Source organism: Scatophagus argus, chromosome 2, assembly GCF_020382885.2.
Source record: "Scatophagus argus isolate fScaArg1 chromosome 2, fScaArg1.pri, whole genome shotgun sequence".
Classification (NCBI taxonomy): Eukaryota; Metazoa; Chordata; class Actinopteri; family Scatophagidae; genus Scatophagus; species Scatophagus argus.
The window spans coordinates 27,625,326-27,644,688 of NC_058494.1; the positions used below are offsets into that span (position 1 = coordinate 27,625,326).

At 45.5% G+C, this 19,363-nt stretch overlaps 1 protein-coding gene across 1 annotated transcript in view; it reads left to right on the forward strand.

The window, feature by feature from the left end:
- The first annotated feature begins 3,095 nt into the window (after positions 1 to 3,095).
- meis1a (Meis homeobox 1 a) overlaps positions 3,096 to 19,363 on the forward strand; it is a 31,381-nt gene continuing 15,113 nt past the window's right edge. Inside the window, exons 1-9 of the mRNA XM_046376113.1 lie at positions 3,096 to 3,243; positions 3,415 to 4,105; positions 6,391 to 6,632; positions 7,995 to 8,136; positions 9,432 to 9,482; positions 9,581 to 9,631; positions 9,911 to 10,057; positions 12,910 to 13,021; positions 18,893 to 19,038. Coding sequence (XP_046232069.1) covers positions 4,094 to 4,105; positions 6,391 to 6,632; positions 7,995 to 8,136; positions 9,432 to 9,482; positions 9,581 to 9,631; positions 9,911 to 10,057; positions 12,910 to 13,021; positions 18,893 to 19,038 — 903 coding nt within the window. The 5' untranslated portion in view covers positions 3,096 to 3,243; positions 3,415 to 4,093. The remainder of the gene's footprint in view (positions 3,244 to 3,414; positions 4,106 to 6,390; positions 6,633 to 7,994; positions 8,137 to 9,431; positions 9,483 to 9,580; positions 9,632 to 9,910; positions 10,058 to 12,909; positions 13,022 to 18,892; positions 19,039 to 19,363) is intronic.

Genomic DNA, 19,363 nt, shown 5'->3' on the forward strand with positions numbered 1-19,363 from the left:
AATAGGAAACAATAAAACAGTAAAGAATCACAGAGGAAGCACTTACAGTTTGCTGAAGTCACCAACAGTCAACACCTGAAGTTTTTCATATAATGTTTATTATGTAGTTTATTGCATATTCAGAGTCTTCAGAGCAAAAACCGATCCCCAACCAGGTGTACCGGTACCTCATCAGGTACATCATATAGACAAGAGTATCGTATATACTTTTGTCTATATGATGTACCTAATCAGTACTAATCAATATTAACACTATTGTATTCGTGGATTGTATTTGGTATCATTAGCCTCAATCTAAAAGAGACAGACCTAATTAATGTAATCACACAGATGGAGTACTGGAGTAAAAACTACAACATTTACCTCTAAAATGCAGTGGAGAAACTGTATAAAGCAGCAAAAGTATGAAGTCTGCAGGGCGCCACCAGAATAATTAATATCAACTTTTACAGAGACAAATGATTTAAACTAAGTGAACAGTTGAATAATATTGTAAATGAATTAACTAAAATTAAAATGGGTGAAAAGACCTCTAAATTCTTAATAAAGTAATAGATGATATTATTTAGAAATAACTAATGTGTTGATTTATTCTGTGGTTCAATTATTAATTATCATCAGTAGATACAATTTGTTATGAAGGAGAAGAGGAGAGAAGGGGTTGCATCTCGTGAGAATCCTTCTCTTGAGGAGAATTCTCTTGAGAAGGATTCTCTTGAGAAGGATTCTCTTGAGAAGGATTCTCTTGAGGAGAATTCTCTTGAGAAGGATTCTCTTGAGAAGGATTCTCTTGAGGAGAATTCTCTTGAGAAGGATTCTCTTGAGAAGGATTCTCTTGAGGAGAATTCTCTTGAGAAGGATTCTCTTGAGAAGGATTCTCTTGAGGAGAATTCTCTTGAGAAGGATTCTCTTGAGAAGGATTCTCTTGAGAAGGATTCTGAGTGTCCATATTTTTCTTTTTCAATATATCTCGAACTAAATTCTCTGGGACATCAAAACATTTTTCCCATTCTTCATTAGTCACGTGGATGTTGAGTTTTTCTGTCATCTTGCCTTTCACAGCTTCTCTCAGTGTCGCTGAAATCAAATTGTTCCCCTCTTCCAAAACAATCTCTTCAACTCGAAATGTCTCCGCTGTGTGACAGTCTGTGCAGCATTCCCATGTCTCTGTGCAGCATTTCTCTGTCGTACAGTCTCTGCACAATTCCCATGTCTCTGTGCAGCATTTCCATGTCTCTGTGCAGCATTTCCTAAATGGTATCGGTGACATGAAGACTGCCAGAAATGTGATGCCAAGAAGAAGACCTAAGCCAATCCCCTGAAAACAGCGAAAAGCACAGATAAACAGTGTGTATTTGTGAAACAGAAAGTATTTGTGAAACTATTAAAAATGCATGACGTCTAACTGCTTTGAAGATTATACTGAAATCTGTTGTTCCTGGCAGCACTACACATGTTTTATTTCTGATAAAAGTGGTGTTTAAAGAGACGTATCAAAACTGTTGCTGTTTTCCAGAGTCTGCTGGCCGACCTGCTCAGTGAAAAGCTGCCGTCGCCATTTCTGGTAAGAACAACACCAACTTTGACGTCGCTGATAACGAAAGATGAAGACTCACCCTTGACTTGTTTATCAGTCCAGCCATGATTCCTCGTTCTTCAGCCGTGATGTCGGCCTTGTTTTTGCAGGCTAAGTCCTTCTGTTGCTCAGACTGATCGTTGTAACAGCAAACATACCAGTCTCCATCGATTAACACGGATGCAAACCACAGCAAGCTGACAAACACTGCTCTGAGAATGTGGTACCAAAAAACACAACAGAACCGACACTTAGATTTGCATTCATCACCACAATGACGTTCCAAGCACCTTCCGCACAGGTATTTGAAGGTTCTCTGAAAAGTTGTGTCCGTCCAGAGTATCAACATAAAGATCAAAACTGCTGGCATGAACATGTATAACCAGCAGTCTCTGGACTGCTCTTTGCAGGTGCAAGCCAAGTCCTTATCAAGCAAAACGTGGTAAATAAAAATCACGATGACTGTGGTATAAACCCCAGCTGTTCTGGAGACATAATCAACAAAATGGTTCAGTGCTGTTTTGAAGCTCTCCATGTTTGGTGGAAGGTTTGACTCTTCTGAGATCTGCAGTGTTGTTTTATACTCCACCAACACATACTTCCTGTGGTTGCAAACTTGTTGCTGCATGCCTTTTGCCCCCACAGAAAATGTGTCTTAATCTGAAACTGTGAGACATCTTACTTGCATGTTACACTGAGTTACTGAGCTGTAAACGTGCAATTTGTAAGATATGGAATTTCAGTTTAAAATGTTTAGAAATGGACTTAATTAATTAACACACTTTGAAGAAACCACAGTCCTGACATTATGCTACAAAACAAAATAAAAGCCCTCTGAACCTGAATCACTCACACACATATCCAGACGCTGGATGTTTGTTCTGGTCAGCACTTCGAGATGAGTTGTAGTGAAGACTGCAGCCTGTAGGGGGCGCTAACAGAACATTAGACTCAGCCACGTCACGTCAGAAGACCCGCGGCTGGACGCTCTGTGTGGTGTTAACCCCGTTCGGACACAAGGTGGCGCGGCAGCTTAGCAGTTTGTCTCACCTCCCGCATTTAAACTTTGACACGGCAGATTTTTGTTTTGTTTGTTCTCGTGCAGAAAGGCCACGAGGCTGCTGCAGCCCGTGAGGTGTCGGAGGGAAACCCGGACCTGACGACGCGCTGTGAAAAACGGGTTCAGCTCAGGGACTCAGTGAAACGACGTTTTATCTGCAAAGCAAACTGAAGAGAACCGAAAGAGACATTTTATCTCTTTATATCTCCTTTATATTTGACATTTCTGAACTTCATGTTTGGTCCCTTGTTGTTTACTTTGATGTGTTTAAGGACAAAAGCAAACACAAACATGGAAGCAGTTTGCATTTTGACTTTAACTTCCAGACGGTTTGTTTTGTATTTTTAGTGTGAGCCCACCGTGTGGCCCCTGTGGCCCCTGTGCTGGGCTCCCTGCGGGCCCCACATCAGTCCGGTGTTCAGCAGTTTGTGGAAGCTTGACAGGAAGTTCCAGCAGTTGTTGATTGGACTGCAGCACTGAGACAACAGACTTACAGACGGACAACATGTCGGTCCGGTCTGCTGCTGGAGACCCTGATGAACGGGGGCCTCCTGCAGGGGTCACCCCGGGGCCCCTCTCAACATACTCTGCTTCAGCGCTGCACGCAGTATGAACTCACACACACACTCATTATTGCCACGCAGTAAACCTGGGGCCTTCGGGGTCCCTGAAGGTCCGGGACTCGGCTGGTGATCCAGTTCTGCTTCTTTTGAATCCTTTTTCTTATTCTCAAACGAGTTTGATCTCATTGTTTTGTTGACACGTTGTTGTATTTTAGGAGGAGAGGAGTTCCACCTTACACAAAGTCCCGACTGTGGTCCTGCGGATTCCGGTTTTATCTAAACTGTGTGTCTGCCGCTGCACCTCGCGGTGACGCGCCTTGGGGAAGCCGCGGGGACGCGCAGCGAGTCTCTGCTCCTTTAAGTGAGAGAAGAAACTATTCCCCCTCCACACCCCCCTCCTCACCGCCCCCCCTCCTCCCCTCACACCCGGACGGCCTGCTCTGAGGGAGGAGGAAGCCGCTCCGCCGGAGCTGCGATGGGGATTTGAACGCACCTCCGCGCAGAAGACAGCGCCGCACGGCCCGGCTCGGAGCGGGTTTGGATGTTAGGTGGGCGGACTGGGCCCGCTGACTGAGCGGTTCGTTGGTGCTCGGAGCTGGAGGCCGGAAGCGGACGGCGTGAGTCCGGGCTGGCGCTGCTGTTGGCGGACTCCCGAGGAGAGCCGAGCGGAGCTGCAGGGACCTGCCGCCGCCGCCGCCGCCGCCGCCGCCGCTGCTGCTGCTGCTGCTGCTGCTGCTCTGTGTGTGTGTGTGTGTGTGTGTGTGTGCGCGTTTGTCTCCGCGGCTGCACTCTGCTACACCCCGGGATTAAGTGATTAACGCTCCGGCACCGGGACTTGGATGTGTGTTTTGCCCCGCAGGAGTCACCTGGAGTCCGGGCGCGCAGACGGGGCCGATGGCGCAACGGGTGCGTAAAAACCAACTTTTGTGAGAGCGCGGAGACGCGAGCCGAGCCGAGTTTGATGTTCAGAGCAGGAATCAAACCCGAGATCTGTGGCCATCAGATTCACGCAGAGCTGAGAGGAAAGCGGATTTAAACCCTCAGAAATAAATTATCTAAAAATATGAGCCCGTTTTATTAACGCTAAAACGCTTTCCATTGGCTGAATAATTTTATTGTTTTAATTTGACGGAGCGGCGATGGCGCAAACTTTCCTCCTGTGCGTTCAAAACACACACGTCACTTTTCAAAGACTAAAACTTCATTTCTCACTTTGTCTCCTCTAAAGGGATTGTTCAGTTCGCGGCAGCAGGTTGGTTTACCGACACTTCGGGTCCCGGACTGAGACGGCAGCTCGGGTCTCTTTGTGACGCCGATCGTTTCAGTTTTGAAAATAAAACTTTCGGGTTTTTCTGTTCGTTCGCCATAAACTGCTTTGAAAAATATTTTCCGTTCATTTACGATAAAATTATTGAGTTAAGAAATGTAAAAATCTAAAACGTTTGTTTTTGTTCGACCAGTAAAACGCGTTTTTATTCCATCTGCAAACGTTTTCACTTCAAACTAAAATGTGTTTTCGGGTTTGTGGCTGAAGTTCAGCGTTTGCTCACATTTTAAAAACTCAAAGTGTTCGTTTAAACTTTTAGTTTTTTCACGGCTGATAACAAAACGTTTCGTTTCTTAAATTCAAACCTTTTAAGCTTTAAAACAAGCGGCGGGACACAACTGCCTTTTATTGGTTATTGATCAGAAAATCAGAAAACTTTTATGTGAAACTCCAACACTTTAAACGCGTGGGCCCGCGGAGGCCAAAGCGACACACACGCGTTTACAGCAAGAAGAATAAAAATCTCATTTCATTTACACACATCACACTCTTTATTGCAATAAAACTAAAATATAAACACTCAGCATTTTTTCAAATTATTATTTAAATAATCCAGCTGCTCTGAACTCTTTTAAATGATAGTTTAGAACAGCTGGTTTGGTTTTTTACTTTATTAAAATGAATCTGCGTAGAAACTAAAGTTAAATCATAAAGTAGTGAAGTATAAATATGCACTGTATGAGTACTTTAAAAGTGTCCTCTCATTTACATTCATCACGTGTTTTTCTACATTTTGAGAATTTTATTTTTACTGCCAAAGTGTTTTCTGCTCCAAACATCAGTAACTGATCACCGATCGATATCAGCCCTGAGCAAAACTCGCTAAATAAATTCACGTCTTTCCCTTTTGAAGTTATAACTTTTAATTTCTTGCTGTTTTGGAGGTTTTTACAGTCCGGCTTTTTGTGTGTTTAAATAAAAAAACAAATAAAAAAAATCCACACGAGCTCATAAAACCCACAAAGTCCAGTTTTACAAGAGAAAACAAATCCGACTTTTCACCTGCTTTGATTTTCTTACGTTTAAAGTTTAAACTCATTTAGAGTCGAAGGCGTAAACTTCCGTCCGGCTCAGTCCGGTTCAGTCCGACCCAGTCGGGACGCGTCGCGCTCGCGGCTGTTGGTGCGTTTGGTTCTCAAAGTGTTCGCGTTATTTTGTCTGAGTGTTTCAGGACGAGTGACACGTCGTGATCAGTTTTCTGTGTCCGTCTGACTGGACTCAGCTCGTCGCTGATCTGGTTGGCGTGAAGGATTCGTCGTTGTTAGCCTAGACCTGCTCAGGCCACAGGGCTCAGACCCGGGCTCAGACCCGGGCTCAGACCCGGGCTCAGACCCGGACAGACCCGGGCTCAGACCCGGGCTCAGACCAGGACAGACCCGGGCTCAGACCCGGGCTCAGACCAGGACAGACCCGGGCTCAGACCCGGGCTCAGGCCAAACACGGCAGGGCGGACACAAAGACAGGAACACCTGAGTCCAGCGGCTTGTTTCCGCTCTGCTGTCGGACCTTCGTGTTGATGTCCCGTTTGACATCTCTGATCACAAAGCTGATGAGATTTGTAGCCACAAACTGAGTGTTTCTAAACTTTTGTCCAGTCCCTGCGGGAACTGGTTTATTCTGGAGGTTTTGTTCTGTTCGACTAAGTGAAGTTTTGCTGTTGAATGTGAGCCTCATCCTTCCTGACAGAAGAACTTTGTGTCAGGATCAGCTTGCTGGTCTGACGTTGGAGCTCGTGTGATGATGTCACATTTTATTTCCTGTAAGCCTGCACGCAGTTCGTTTTCTATCACGTCCACGTTTTGAGCTCAGCTGGACGACTCGAGGGGTCAGAGGTCACATCACGTCTCCTGTCTTTGTGTTCCAGTATGAAGACCTGGCCCACTACGGGCTGGAGGGTGTAGGTGGGGTGTATGGAGACCCACACCACCACCACCACCACCATCACCACCACCACGCAGCCGCCGCCCGCTCTCTGCAGGCCGTGCACCTGGCCGCCGCCGCTGGGTCTTACCCTCCGCACCAGTACGCCCAGTCCACCCACAGCAGCAGCAGCTTGGCCGCCACAGCCGGGGACGCCGTCAAGAGGGACAAAGACGCCATTTATGGGTATGATGAGTTCACTGACACTGTAAAAGACAAACACAAGCTGTTTTCTTCATCTGCGACTCCACGTTTGACTTATCTGCTCAGTGTCTCACAGTCCGGGCCGAGCTGAGCCGGACCAAACAGGACCTGCATGAGTCCTGAAACACAAGGCTCAGCTGCAGGAAAAGAAGTATTCAGCTCCTTTACTGGAGTAAAAGTAGTAGTACCTCCATGTGAAAATACTTCACTAAGAGTGAAGTATGAGCAGCAGAAGGCAATCAGAGTGTGAGGAACACAAGTGCTGCTTAACCAGTAAAATGAGCTAATCTTAAACTGTACTTATTCTTTAATGAACATTATGTTCATCATGTGGCTTACACACAGTACTTGAGTAAATGTACTTTCTGTGTGTATTTCTGTGGACTTGCAGTAAACCAGCGCTGACACTAACAAACTCCTTCTGCTCCGTCAGCAGCTGCACTTTGTTTCTATATTCGTCGCTTCAGGCACCCGACCGCACTGTAAAAACTCTGTCAAAGCAGCTCGTCTCCAACCGCTTCATCTTTCGTCATCTCACTCAGTCAGTTTGTTGTTTTGTCTTTAAACATCACATCACAAAATAGAGAAAAATTTCAAGGAGTTTCGCCGTGACGTTTTCATTTTGCTTGTTTTGTCTGCTCCAAAGATATTCAGTTTACTGTCAAATGCATCACATAAAATGCAGAAGAAGTCTTATAGTTTAAAAAAAGAAAACCAAAACATTAGCTGATTTTCTGTTTCACTTCTACTGACTTTGTTTTCGGTGATTACGATAAACAGATTCTGTTTAGCTGGCGGGTTGGCTGTCCATGACGACATGTTTGGGGTGCCTCAGGGTTTGTTTCGGGGGCCTCTTGTGTTTCCTGCATGCAGGCTTCACACTGACGACACTTTTCACAGTGCGTCATGGCAGCTCTGTAAGGTTTAGTGCTAACAACAGTCAGCTACACCTTCTGATAAAACCTTCTGACTTTACCAGCACCACAGACGGGTCTGAGCGGCTTCCTGTTATTCAGCATGAAAGTGGGAGCAAATGAACCTTCGGTCCAAGCTTGGGTTTGTTGGGACATTAAGCTGCTTTAGTTTTGTTTTTAGTCCTTATCCCCACGTGTCCTGCAGATTATGTACAGTGAGACGCCGTAATGAGGGGATGCAGCTGACTTTGGTTTGTAGGGGCTTTTTGTAGTAATTTCGTGAAATAGTCAAACTAATTTTGTTTTGTGTTCTTATGGGCTTTCAGGAAAGTTTGAGGTGGCAGGAAACTTGCCTTACAGTTCTGCAATCTGAGCTGATCCCTCCTCCTCCTCCTCCTCCTTCCTCTCTCCTTCTCTCTTTCTCCTGCAGACATCCTTTATTCCCTCTGCTCGCACTGATTTTTGAAAAATGTGAACTGGCGACCTGCACGCCGAGAGAGAACGGCATGGCCGGAGGAGACGTGTGCTCCTCGGACTCCTTCAACGAGGACATCGCCGTCTTCTCCAAGCAGGTAGAGGAAACACACACATTTCATCCACATGTCAGAAGTAACACACAACAGATCTGCAGGAGGGCCAGGGCCGGATCAACCCTCCACAGGGGCCTCTGGCAGGGAGCAGAAAAATATCACAAGTAAAACTGCTGCATTTAAAAAACGTACTTAATAGTGTTAAAAGTATCCAGAGTAAAATTACCCTCTGCAGGATACATAGTGAAATTGTTGTGCCTGTGGCAGTAATTTTGTGTGAGCAGTATTTTAATGTTGTACTTGGTCAAAATACACTTTTAGCTAATATACTGTTGGATGGTTTAATCTATAATAAATAAATAAATAAATACAAATTTAAAAGATGATCAAATATTTACATAATCATTCTTAATGAGTAAGTAACAGCTGTCACGTAAATTGCAGAAAAAGAAGAATAATATAATCTGACATGTGGAGGAGTACAAGTATGAACCGGTATCAAAATACATAAAGTAGAGTAAAAAGTAAAGTACAGCTACTTCAAAATTTAGCACAGATTTGTTGGGTGTACTCACTGTTACAAATTGAAACAGTATTAAAACTAGATTTTAGCTTTAGCCAAAGTTCAGAAATGCGTTTATTGTCAAGTTTTCACACGCGAGGAATTTTCCTGGTATTGTACATAATGTTCAAAATATACAAAGAACGAGTAAATATTAGCACTGAAAAAGTCAGGAATGATTCATTTAGAATAGAAGTTTACAGTAAAGTCACGTAAAGTATGTTTCTCTAATCAGAATCTTGTGGTTCTTCAGCGTAACCAAACTGTGACCGAATGTCATGTGACCAGGATTACAAAAGGTCACATGACAAAAAGTCGCCTGAGCTGAGCAGTCAAAGTATTGATATAGATTATTGAATTAAATAAATAATTAAGCCAAGGAGCAATACAGTACAAGAACAGTGTTGGTTAGCCTGCTGGCTCTTTGGCCTGTTAGCTTAGCTTCAGTCTTTTAGCATGGCATCACGCGTGTAGCCACCATGTGCGTATTTGAGACTCCTTTCAGAGCAGCTTCGTTTTAAAACAAGTCGGCAGGAGACACGTGAGGCTGACGTTAGCTTAAGTAGCCAGCTAGCTTCAGCTGATAAAATGTGTTTGTGACCAGTCGTCATTTCAGCCAGAATAATCAGTGTTCACCGGAGAGAAATGACAAGCTGCTTGTGCTGTTTGAAATGTTATTAAAAATTTTGATGGTGAACGTGCTGCTGTTCAGCCGGGGCAGGTTGGCTGTGTTGTTTAATAATAATTATAATAATTATATTTTTTCTGTGTTTAGATCCGATCAGAAAAGCCTTTATTTTCATCAAACCCAGAGCTGGATAATTTGGTAAGCTATTATTGTTATTATTATGCTGTTGTTGATTTTAAATACAGTTCTAATATAAATTGTTCTAAAAGTTATAAAAAAAAATGTTTATGTTGTAGATGATCCAGGCAATACAAGTGCTGCGCTTCCACCTCCTGGAGCTGGAGAAGGTCAGAAAATAAAAGATTTGATCTGATTGATCAGATCCCAATTTAACCAACATCTGCTGTTAAATGAGATTAAACCAAAGATTTTCACTGTGCTGCTGATCCTAGATTAACCCCAAAAGGCAAACACTGGAATTTGTAACATAACATACTTTTCTAACATTTCTGTTACAGTCTTATAATTTTATTCGTGTTTGTGCCATAATGTTTGTTTATGGGACTATATTTCACTTTAAAAAGTACTGGCTGTGTTCAGATCTTTAATATGAATTTTATTTTCAGGTTCATGAGCTTTGCGATAACTTCTGCCATCGATACATCAGCTGCCTGAAAGGGAAAATGCCAATCGATCTGGTTATAGACGACAGAGACGGAAACAAATCGGACAGCGAGGACTTCATCAGGTCTTCGGTGAACAACATGGACCAGGTGAGCTCCCTCACTGTCCAGAGTTTTATTCTGCCGCTGCTTCCCACAGTGTCACGTCGTAACAGTTTTACATACAGCTGCACCACGAGCTCTATTTACTCTGGTCAAGCTTGAAAGTCCGAAACACTTGAGCTTTCACGTGTCCACAGTGGAGGGTTTTGTCTCATTAACTCAGCAGTCCAGTAATGCTTTATATCCAGCTCAACAAATCAGTTTTCATTATGGATATGCAGGGTTAAAATATTAAACAGTGTTGGGGTTATTACTTTTAAATTTTTAATTTAGGTTACTTTGTGTGTGCTTGTGAATCCAATCTGATGCTCTAAACGAATTTGTTTGTCAGTTAACTCTGTATTCACCCAAAGGTTTCACTGTTTCATCTGTAACGTCAAGCTACAACACGACTCCAGCAAATCATCTGTGTGCTTGTCTGATGTAACCATAGCTGAATATTTAACATTTTGAGACATCAACAATGGCCGACACCTCTGAGATCACCTCAGAGAAACTAAATTATTCATATCCTGATTCATATCCAAGCATGTGTGTTGAATTGTTTCGGTTAATTCACCCATCAGTCCACAGTTCAACCTCCTTCCCAGCACACTGGCATAAGCTTTACTGAGCTGAGCAGTGGGACACTTTTTTACCTTTTTCGGCCGTTTTGCAGTCCAACATGTCCAGGGCCTTCAGCAGGACCTTTGCAAAGCTTAGCAACACTTTGAGGAACCTAGGAGTTCCTCATGGTGCTCTTTCCACCACTTGTCCGAGTCCTTCTGCCCAGCTGAACACACCCTGAGCCAAGCCCTGCTTTCACTCCACAAAGATTTGCAAGAACTTCCTTCAGGCACCCTTTCTCCATAGCCCCCCTGAATTCCTCCCAACACGGGTTTTTTCCAGTGACCATGAAGCCACAGCCCTCCTGGCCTGCTGGTAACCTGCCTGCTGCTTCAGGACACCGCTGGGCCAATCAAGCCCAAAAGGGCTTCATCTTCAGCTTGACAGCCCCTTTCAGCTGTGGTGTCAACCAGCAGGTTCTCAGGTTGCTGCCACGACAGCCACCATCAACCTTGATGACTGCAACTCTTTGCAGTCGCCTCCACAATGGAGGCTTTGAACATAGCCCACTCAGATTCCTAGTCCTCTCCTTCACCCCCTCCAGGTTTCTCCAGTGTAAGCACTGAAGTCCCTCAGTGGAGTTATAGAGTCCCTTGATGGTATCGTGTCCAGGACCACAGCCTGAGACCCTAAGGATTCTCTAAACTGCTGTTTGGGGCCAAGGCACAACAAGAGTCAGAGTCTCAGCAACTCAGCTCGTATTGAGGCCAATCTGATCCGAGGTTTGAACTTTGGAAGAAGGTGGTAAGAAAGCCATGAGTTAACATTATTTTGTCAAACTATATTATTCCATTTTTGGCTGCAGCTGAAGTAGCTCTGCGGGGTTCATCAAACAAAGTGAAATGCTGAAATCCCCACAAAGGGAAAATAGATCATGAACAGATAGATTTGATCATCCAGCTGCAGAATCACGTCTGGTGCTGGAAACGAGTCAGTTTTAAACCGTGAGCCCAGATCACACACACACACACACACACACACACACACACACACACACACACACACACACAAATACACAGATCTTTCTACTTTACTGCTCTTGGACTCGAGAGGACTTCTTTCTTTTCCCCCAGAGAGGCTGCAACAGTCGAGGTGAAAAGTCTGGTCGTGTCTGTTTTTCAGGCCAACCTCGCAGCAAAGCTCTCAGCAGCCACTTGTCAGGCCTCTTAACCCTTTAATCACTGAGAAGTGTGAACTCGAGCAGCTTAGTGTTGCATGACCAGCAGCTCAAAAGCCCCGGTTTCATTTTCAAATGCCTCCCGTTGGTCGGATGTTACGCCGATAAGCCTGCTTGTTTTCTTTAGCCTCCTCTTTGGTGCCGAGCGCTCGTGGATGAGATGTTTCTACACTGATAAAAATTTGATAATTTGAAACCCTGAGATCACAGAAACGGTTTGTCCTTTCTTAAGTTTCAGCAATAAGAAAATCCAGAATCACACCTAAACTCCTGGCCTGGTCTCAGACCTCGTATCTCATCTTAGGAAGTTCTGCCTGGAACTGTAGACTCGATTCTCGTTTTGTCACGTCCGTATTTGTGATTTAAATATACATGAAACTGCCTGTATCCATGACAACAGTTGTCTCACTTCGCCGGCCAGATAACTTGTCATAATGGACAAGAAAAGACGGACGCTCAGATTTAGCATCGATGAGTCAGAGGTATTCATGTCGGTGGAGGAAAGGATATAAGCCCATTAACACATGGTCATGGTCAGATTTAAAGCTAACAGGCTAACATCAGCCTTGCCTAACATTAGCTTCTCCAGCATACCCATAACAGTCAGAGGATCCTTTCAGTCAGAATATTTCAGCATTCATGTTGTTCATCTTCATGCTGACCTAACAGCTGTGCTTCCATTTTTGGCTTTAAGGCAGTTTGTGCCTTCCAGACTTGGGATTCCTAACTTAGGAAATTGTTTGGTTACGTGGATTCTTTAAAAGCTAAATGTCCTAAGATAAGATAGGATTTTTTTCCCTAAATGCAGTCAGGAAAATGTTTCTGTAATCCCAATAATCCCAAATGTCATCCTGACCTGAGTTCAGAGTTCCCTGGACTTCTTGTCTCCTGCTGATCATACAGACAGACAGCACGTTTGACTTCTTGGCACGCCAGTATTTATCCCTTAAAAGTGAGGTACGTCTCTGGCTCTATAGGATCATGAGACCAGCTGAATGAAGCTCTTGATGTCTCTGACCTGATCTCATTGGCTGTCCTCCTGTGTCCCCTCCTGCAGATTTCATGGAGCAGAGATCACGACGACGCAACGTCGATCCGATCGGCCGGAACGCCGGGGCCGTCCAGCGGTGGACACACGTCTCACAGCGGGGACAACAGCAGCGAACAAGGTGAGATCACCACGTCCATGATCACACTGGACTGAACCGGAGTGACGAGACACCCGGAGCTTGTTGGTCCACGTGTGTTCATCTGTGCATGTGCTGAACACGTATGTGCAGCAGTCCATGTTAGTCTGTGTGCCGACATTTTGTACACATTTATATGAACTCTAAACACACATTTCAGCAAGTGTTTTTCTCTTTCCCGGTTTAAAAATGAATTTAAGCTCTCTCTCTCTCTGTGTGTGTGTGTGTGTGTGTGTGTGATGGTTTATGAAGGCTGGCAGAGGTTTTCCAGAGGTGTTGGACTTGATGTGAGTTTGAAAATAAAGGGAGACAGTAGAGAAAAAAGAGGGAGTGAAAGAGTGATGAAGGCTGACAGACGACGGGCGCGTCGAGCGGAGCTGGAAGAAAGAGAGCCTTATGTCCCTGAACACACCACCAAACACACACCAGGAAGTAGAAATAACACAGCGAGCAGCACACACACACACTCACACTGAGACATGCATTAACAGAGTTTATATACCTCCACATTTTAGACGGAAAAAACGTCTTCACTCTTGGCTTTTGTGTTGATTGCTTCTTCTTCTTCTTCTTCTTCTTCTTCTTCTTCTTCTTCTTCTTCTTCTCATGTGGCTTCCTGCAGCCTCAGTGTGTCTTGTTTTCGCGGCCTCCAGTCCACAAGATGATAGAAAAAATATTCACTAAAACAGGCAGCAGATAAAAACACCAGACGGTAGAGAAGAAAAAATGTGAAGGACACGAATCCCAACTCAGTGAAGTGACAGAAGTCACGACTGCTGCTTTTCCTCTCTGAAAGAGGGGAATCACGAAAGATAAAATCTGCACTGTTATCTTCTCTCGTTGTTGTTTGCACAAAACGCGTTTGTTTGGTTTGGTGACTCGTTCAAGAAGCTGAGGCTCAGGACGAGTCGTGTGTTCTCGTTAGCCGAGGCGCTAACGTGATTCTTCATCCTGGAGCTCGTTCGTGTTGGTGGTTGATGTGAATGTGGTTTAAAGTGAACGTGTGGAAAAGTACACAGAAAGCAAACGTTGCAGAGGTAACAGCGTGGAACCAAAACACCTGAAGTATTAATTTCTCTTTTTTAAAAGTTGAACACATGACCGATTATCCCACTTAGGGTCGACCAAATGAACTGATTAGTCTGTCAAATGTGAATATTTGCAAACTGCAGATTTTTTTCGTTTGTTTGGACAGTAAAGGGATCCCTGGGAAGTTGTGTTTGGCATTCCTCACTATTTTCTCATGTTTCAAAGGCCAAACAATAATTTCTTCATTGATATAGAAAATAGTTTGCTTATAACTGGTGCCAGCCATGCTTGCATACTGCACATTTTGCCTCATACATGCGGAGATGACAGAAACTACGCGTACCTGTGATATAATGAGCTCACGCTGAATGCAGCTCCACAGCCAGCAGCTCCGGCTTCATGCTGCTGGTCTCAGTCCAGCCGCTTCTGTTAGCATGCGTCTGTTAGCTGGCCAACTGAAACAGGCCCTGTGGTTTCTCTATCTGCTGCACACATTGACAGTTTTACACCGCTGTGTGTGTGTGTGTGTGTGTGTGTGTGTGTGTGTGTGTGTGTGTGTGTGCAGCAGGAATCACCTTCAAAACCCAACAACCACCACGACCGAGCCTGACGTACTGAGGGAGTTTTTAATCGAACAAACAACAAACGAACACAAATGAGCCTCAGTCGTGTGGTGGACTCGCTAAGGATGTTAGCTTATTTTAAGCTACTTTGGGTTTCAGCTCCACCAGACGATTTTCCTCATGTGTCTTTCAGGAAAACTTTTCTGCTTGTCCTGCTGCTGCACAGTGCAACGACACCTGAGCAGGATTTCAGCCGCAGCCTGCAGTCAAGCTATTGTTGCTAAATGCTAATATAATCATTGTTTGTATTCCGATGGCTCCGGGTCGGCCTGTTGGTCGGCCACTTTGATCCAGGCTGAAATATTTCTTGGACGTATTACATGTTCTTTAGATAATGAATCCTAGTGACTTTGTTGGTCCCTTGACTTTTTGTCTAGCGCCACCATGAGGTCGGCATGTGACAGTTGGTTGGTTCGTTCATCATCTCCTCAGGATGAACTGTTTGGTCATCACTTCACTTTTTGCTTCTTCGCTACAGCGTGACGTTCATTCTGTACAATTTACTAGCATTTATTTGAGAGTCAAACAGACCGTAAAGCAGGGGACGCTTCAGGGCGGGGCTACCACAGCGTGTCCTCACGTCCTCTGTCAGATCCAATCAGGATGTCCTCCCCAGCTCCTCCCCCTCGGCCAAATATGGTCGCTTCTGGCTCCAATAAACGAGAGGGCGGTGGCCGTAATGCCAAATTGGAGACTTGAGTAGGCGAGAGTCACGGTGATCAGGGTGTCCATCCTGATCAGGGTGTCCGTCCACAGTCTGTCTTACCATCTGTGGGACACCGGATGACCAGTACATTCACTTTAAACTGATTCTCTCGGTGCCTGTTGAGTCCTGTTTGGCTCAGAGGCGAAGCCGTGGTTGTCTGGTGAAACTGCCTGAGTGAGATCCAGTCTGTAAGACTTTCCTTGGTGACAGGTCGAGCGCCGTCTCGAGTGCTGACCGTTGGGCTGAAGACAAACTGTGTCACGAATGAGCTTTATCTGAGCGCTCGCTGACTGGATGCATCGGCAGCCAGACCACAAGCTGCTTCGGCTCACTCTGTGTTGGCTGGTGGACATTTTAAACATCACTTACACTCAGCCAGCTCTCCAGTTGACCTCCGCCACGCAGCCAAATGTGGTTAATAAGAGATTTCTTTGACGTTAGTGAAAAACCTCAGTTCAGCAGGACTTCAGATGACATCTGCTAACTGCAGGCTAACTCAGAAGCCACAGCCAAACTCCACAGCACATTTGGCCAGCGGTCGGTGTTAATTTGCCATCCTGGAGAGCATAAACAGAGAAACATGTCCTCGGCGTAGAAGACCATAATGCTGTCACTTTGAATGGGTTCTCTCTGCGAAGTGAAGGGAGAGCGAAAGATGAGTGTTTGCTTTCTTTCCAAGAATGAGATGATCAGTTTCATCGTTAGCTGGCGGTAGGATACAGTTAGCTTAGCTTAGCTTAAACACACGGCTGACAGCTAGCTAATGGACCGCTAATCCTCACACTGTATCTCGTTTGACTTTTTTGTTTTTGTTAAACAGTTGGCCATTTTATGGACAGCTGGAACTATTTCTTAACAAACAGCAGAGTATCCTTCCACCCAACACGTCCTTCCATTGTCACGAGTTACTGTTGGGTTGCCAGGTTCGTTCAGAGCTTACTTTTTTTGGTTTTGGTCTCCATACACATTTTCACTGTGACAACGAGACTGCACACAGTCACTGCTCAGCGAGAAGCAGCTCCAACTCAGCAGCATATCAGCTGAAAGCTCAGGGCCAAATTATCAGACATCTTCAAATTATGTTGCTGTGCAAGATGGCAGGCGATAAATTCAACAATTTTTTACTTCAGTTCAGCAGCTGCTGCAGAGTTTTGTTCATGATACAACGATAAAGCTTTCAGAGCAGGCCTGAACATTGGTTTTCAGCCTGAAGTCCGATCCAATAGGTTCATGGACGGGTGTTGCAGCCCAAAGGGACTGGGACGTCCACATCATTTAGTATACTTTCCCAGCCTGGTCTCACAAAATGGCGGCTGAAGAACACGTTAATGTGAAGCTCCCTATCAGTCACTAGATAAATCACACATGGATGGAAACCGTGCGTGACTGCTGTGTGGAAATGTCAGTGTCCACACACTTTTGGGCATTAGAGCCTCCCCAGCCTCCTGTTTGTTTTTAAAATCTCACAGCAGTGAGGTCACCGTCATTAGAGCGCTGGATTGGCTCTTACTCAGCTGACCCCTCCCACCACCGCCAGCTGACAGGAGAAATGGTCCGTAGTGGAAATGTGGTGGAAAAGAAAGACTCCCTCTTTCTCTGCAGTGAGCGTTCTTCCAACAGAGCATGGATAATAAAATTTTGTACAAACAGTTCTTAAAAAGCACACGATGGAGGCAGGCAGCACGACTGGGCGGCAGGGAGATCCGTCATGTGGTGCGACAGCACAAACTCCAGCACTGTTGGACGGTCACTTAATGTTTCTTTGGCAAAGTCTGACACCTTTTATTTTTCAGTTTAATGTGCATTAAACAAGGTTTGGTGGAATCCCATGTAAAGTCCTGAGCAGCAGAGTCTCTTGTGGTGGAACAGTTTCTTGATTTACGGCGAAAAGACGCTCGCATGTGAAGCGACAGCTGCGTCGTTTTACTCTGTGAATGTGTTCCTGTTCAGCACATTTTCCAGACGTTTTAAAAGATATTGCAAAACTGTAGTTTCAGAGGAACTTAAATCTGCGTAGCTTGTTGGTGGAAAGCAGCTGTGAGAGTCTGCTCGTCTGCTCGTCGTCGTCTCCACAGCAGCTCCTCGGGTTTTGATTTGGTCACAAAGCTCCTCCATGTTGTCCCTTTTCTCCCTCCTCCTCTTCGCCCACATGCTTCCTCCTCTTCTCCCTCAGTTCACAGGTGTTGTCACAAGCCATTAGCAGGTCGGGTCGGACCTCTCGTTGCTCAGCTCTCTGAGGGGAGAGGAGGAGGGAGGAGACAGGCGGTGCGGGTGGAGGGGTGTAAATCAGCCTCGGGGAGCTTGCGGTTCAGCCTAATGAGGCTGAGAGCTTGTTTATGGAGTTACGCATCATTTTTATGATTATTTCCACCTTTTCAGACTCTGCTGCGCGGCAGAATCGGCCTCTGTTCAGGCTCGGCGAGGCCTTGGTCCGCCACTGACTCGGCGGCAGTGCGGCGGGGCCCGGAGCCTGGAGCTCCTGCTGCAGGCTGCCGGGGACTGTGGCCCTCACCTTGGCCCGGCGCTGTTAAAAACACTGAGGAGAAAATGAGCCTCATTAAAAAGGCAGAGAAAGTGCAGTAAAAACTCCGGGCACAGCAGCTTTTAGTGGTTTTCTGTTGAAATGCTGCATTATGTGCCTTGATCCAAAAGCTGCGGGGGGATGGTGGGGCACTCAGAGGGTTACGGAGCAGGGCAGGCCGGCGTGACTGCAGGGTCACCACTTTGAGTCATCAACTGGGAAAATCTTAGCAGGGAAAGTCCATGAGTGAAGGCATGTGTGTGCAAGGCTCCTCTAATGGGCCGAGAGGCCTCATGCACACTGAGGGAAATGTGCTAACGTTAGCTAGCTGCCTGTGTTTAACCCGTTTTGATCTCAGGTTTTATTTCTGGTTTTGTTAAAACAAATTAAAGGAATAAAAAATGAAAATTCAGTCTTCATCTCCTCAGCTCCAGGCTGACGGAGTTTCTTCGTCCACCAAACATTTCTGGAGCTTCACAGTGAAACAACTTGTTTTAAAACGTTTAAGAACAGCTGAACGAAAACATAAAACGTCTCCAGAGACCAAACTGATTTACACAGATGTTATTTCAGAATCAGAATCGTCCTTATTTTGGACAACATCCTCCTCTCAGACACCACTGCCAGTTAGTGGACTGGTGCACTGAGTACTTGTACTCCTCCACCACCTCCACAGTGGCCCCTTTGATGTTGGTTACACACACTTTTTTAAGCTGAAATCTTAAGTGTAGCTGCCAAACTAAAAGTCTTCTACATGCTGGAATTTTTTTTGCCTTTTTTGAGAGGAAATTGAGTGATTCCAGATTTTAACCATCAGTTTCAGGTCTGCAGGTCTGCACAAATCCACCTTCAGAAGTTGCTGATCAGCACCAGAACATGAGCTTGCTTGGTGTGTTGGGAAACGCTGGTTACATGTCGAGACTGTGACATAAAGTCCTTTCCTTCTGTCTTCTTCCCCTCTGTGTGTCCGTCAGGTGACTGCCTGGATAACGGCATGGCGTCTCCCAGCACAGGGGACGACGACGACCCGGACAAAGACAAACTGCACAACAAAAAGAGAGGCATCTTCCCCAAAGTGGCCACCAACATCCTGAGAGCCTGGCTGTTCCAGCACCTGACGGTCAGTCGTCCACCTCACACTCAGCCACATTCAAAACGTTGAGAAAGTGGACAGTAGAGTTCAGTGGCCCAGAAAAGCAGTCATGAAGGAACCGCGGCAGTCGAACGTGTCTCGCTCTGAGGCTCACGAGCTCAACCCGTCACCTTCTCCGCTTGTCAGGTGACCTTTGACCTGTTGCGGTCCAGGTATTTTACCTGTCAGAGGCGTCCTGACAGGAGGACGGCAGGCCCGGGATGATTTCGAATGACCTCTCAGTGGCGAGAAACATTTTTGCTAAGAGCACAACGGGAACAAGCAGCGACAAGTTGTTGCCGAGCTTCACAAA